The sequence below is a fragment of the Triticum aestivum genome, chromosome 3B, assembly GCF_018294505.1.
Source record: "Triticum aestivum cultivar Chinese Spring chromosome 3B, IWGSC CS RefSeq v2.1, whole genome shotgun sequence".
Classification (NCBI taxonomy): Eukaryota; Viridiplantae; Streptophyta; class Magnoliopsida; order Poales; family Poaceae; genus Triticum; species Triticum aestivum.
The window spans coordinates 86,064,841-86,068,079 of record NC_057801.1 but is presented as its reverse complement, the minus strand read 5'-3'; the positions used below and the strand labels follow the sequence as shown (position 1 = coordinate 86,068,079).

Sequence of the window (3,239 nt, the reverse complement as noted above, 5' to 3'; positions counted from 1 at the left end):
ACTCACTTCTAAAAATGTACACATGCAAACTTTACCTTCGAACATCTCTCACCAAACGAACATTGCCGGAAGGTCAAAATGAATTCAACCACAAGAAACCTAATCATCTAAACTAAGCTCAGTTCATATTCAGTACTATATTATAATATTCTTTAAACCTCTAAGATTGATTTGCTAGACAAGTACTTCCTCCGTCTTATATTAGTTGTTGCTCAAACGGATGTATTTACTACTAAAATACGTGTAGATACACCAACTTTAGCGAAAACTAATATGTGACGGAGGGAGTAGTACTATATTCTTCTTGTGAATAAAAGAAGATTGTCATATATAGCACTACTGCTTGTGAATAAAAATTACATGCTTCTTTCTTTAGGAAAAATGTACAAACAATCGCCCACACGCTGCCGCAGGGCTGCTTTTTAATTACAAATTCACAAAGAAGAACAAGAATCAAGTACTGTATCGAAGAAAAAGATATCAAACAATGGATGAATGCCCCGCCCTCTTGATCAGAGCAGGGATCAGTAGCGGCTGCACTCGGCGGGGAACCCCTGCGGGAACCTGTACCCATCCTCGCAGTAGTTGTAGCTCATGTAACTGCGCTCCGCCCACTTCACGGTTCCCCACTCGGCGCCCTCGAGCTGCCTATTCATCCACCCGTCGCTGCCGGCATGGCACGCGCCACCGCTGACACAGGCGTTGGCGTAGTAGTTGCGGTACAAAACGTTGAAGGGTGCATTGGACCAGTCGATGGGGACCTTGCCCTTCTCAGTCGCCCAGAAGCTGCCGTCCCACAGCGTGGCGTGCAGCCTCATGGGCTTGGAGCTAGTGTAGGGGATGCCGGCGAAGCGCTTGAAGGACCGGATGAAGAGGTTGTCCACCTTGAAGAGGATGTTCTCCGGGTTCCAGATGATGGTGTAGGTGTGGAAATCGGCGGCGGGGTCGAACCAGAGGTTGAACTGGTGCTCCTTCTTACCGTCGCCGTTGACCCACACGTTGGTGTTGAGCACCACTGGATGGCCAGGACCGCTGGAGTTGCCCATGAACTCCATGTCGATCTCGTCGTGCCCATCGCCATCACCGGAAGAAAGCTGCAATCAATTATATATCCACACACACAGCAGCAACGTTGAGTCAGCTATATAAGATGGAGCAATGTTAGTTTTGGCACTTCTCGAAAAATTAAGCTCATGAACTTACGTAGAAGCAGGAGACGGTGCCGGCGGAGTTTCCCTGAATGAGCTTCATCTGGATGCTGAACTCACCGTAGAGGTATTGCTCATCGGAGTTGAAGCCGGCGCCCGAGTGCTGGTCGAGGCTGAGCGTCACCACCTGCTCGCCCGAAGCGTCATATCCGGTCCGGACATTGCCGTCCGTGTTGAACTTATCGTCGAGCCAGGGCTTGGCCGAGGTGGCCTGCGAGAGCGCCAGGACGACGGCGAGCATGGCCAGAAAATGCCGTGCCATGGTGTGACTTAGAGCTTGGAAATGAGCTTACAAAGTGGAGGGCGGTTGGTGTGTGTGTGGTGCGAAGAAGCACAGGAGATGGCGCGCCTTTATACTGCTGGTGCTGGGGCTGGCCACACACGTCTTGTGCATGGGGCACATTTTTTATCAGGTGGGCGCGAAGGTCGTTACAATCATTCGGGCACCACATGGATACAATCTGCCATAATCGCTCGGGTGTTCATACACCAGCAGTTTGCACAAAGATTGGAACCGGAAAGATATGCTTAGATCAAAGCATTATATTGTCGTTAGATGCCAATCATAGTCAAAATCATGTCGCTCAAGTGTGGTTGGTGCAATGCATGATGAACTGTTTGTTGGGGACGTTTAACGTTTAAATACTACAAAATCCTATAAAAAACAGTATGAACGTGTAAGAAATAAAATAAAAATCGTGCTTGCAATGGAGAGTGTACATTCTCTGTACCAGAGGACTAGGCAAAAGCTAAGTTTAATTTGAAAGCTGTAAAGGGGAAGCTATGTTACATGGCCGGTCTGGAGATTTGGGGTTCCTAGGACGAAACTCGAACCCGGGAAAGCATACTATAAACATAAAAATCAATAATCAATATCTGTATATACGGTGTATTAGCAGAGGTTTCAACTCAATACAAAAATTCATACGGCCAGCAGTTCGATGAGGGGTCCTAATTCAATTAAGGAGCACTTTGGACTATTACGGGACCCAGAAATTAGGTGCTGGAATCAGTCCATCAATGATTAAATCCATCAGCAAAGCAAAGATTAAGTGGTGGAATCCACTCGAGTGACATGTAGGCACTGCCACTGATAATTGCTCGCTAATCTTGGCCATTGATTGTCATATATAGTTGCATGTTCGTCGGTTAACCACTTCGCCTCGCTCAATGATGTATTTTGCGGGTTAGAAATGGAGTAAAGTTTCCATGCCACTTGTGCAATGAATATTAACCTATCGTTTTTTTGTGAATAATATTAACCTATCGTTAGATGCTAATCATACTCAAAATCATGCCGCTCAAGTGTTTTCGTGCAATGATGAATTGTTTGTTTGGGGGGGGGGGGGGGGGGGAGCATTGCTACACAGACGACGATTGCTAGCCGATACATGCACGACATGACTCCTCGCACCATCCATTGGCAATTCTGAACAGCCGTACGCCCTTGGATTAGCCATCGTGCAGGTATCGTTCAACCAAAAATCGTCCGTGAAGTAGTTTCGTTGGGGGGGGGGGGGGGGGGGGAGGGTGTGCATTTTAGTACTTCAATACTAAAAGTCTAAAACACTACTCCTTCCATATAGTGTCAAAAACGTTCTTATATTATTAGACGGAAGGAGTATAATACTAGTGTGGTCTCGTGAGAAATAAAATAAATATTGGTTGCACGGGAGAGTGTACATTTTGTAGCCGAGGACCAAGCAAAAGGCAAGTGTACTATGAAATACAGATGTGAATGGCAAGTGTACTATGAAATAAAGATGGGAATGACAAGTGTACTATGAAATAAAGATGGTAATGGGCCAACAGTACCCATTAGGACATTGGCCTGACCCAAAATTTCGGGGCCAATGAGTCCTTTCGGTCGGCTTCGTTCGAAAACTACTACAGGAGAGCTGGTCACCATTTGCCCGTCAAGACGAAAGGGGTGGCCTAGATTTGCAAGATTGTTAGCTTTCTGCTTATAATTTTTTTTTTCAAACTATTGACTCAATGTTGCTTGTGTTCTAGAGTTGTAAATGTGCTAAC

General features: G+C 46.2%; 1 protein-coding gene across 1 annotated transcript; it reads right to left on the bottom strand.

Annotated features, from left to right (window-relative positions):
• Positions 1-307: 307 nt before the first annotated feature.
• Positions 308-1,519, bottom strand: LOC123064906 (xyloglucan endotransglycosylase/hydrolase protein 8). Its single transcript, XM_044488301.1, has 2 exons — positions 1,204-1,519; positions 308-1,094 (listed from the first exon to the last, which is right to left on the bottom strand). Exons 1-2 carry the CDS (start codon positions 1,468-1,470, stop codon positions 525-527), a joined length of 837 nt encoding a protein of 278 aa, XP_044344236.1. The 5' UTR covers positions 1,471-1,519; the 3' UTR covers positions 308-524.
• Between the last annotated feature and the right edge of the window lie 1,720 nt (positions 1,520-3,239).

Coding starts and splice junctions, on each gene's coding strand:
- LOC123064906 (XM_044488301.1), bottom strand. CDS start 1,470: ATGGCACGGCATTTTCTGGCCATGCTCGCCGTCGTCCTGGCGCTCTCG. Junction 1,095..1,203: donor GCACCGTCTCCTGCTTCTAC/GTAAGTTCATGA, acceptor AATTGATTGCAG/CTTTCTTCCGGTGATGGCGA.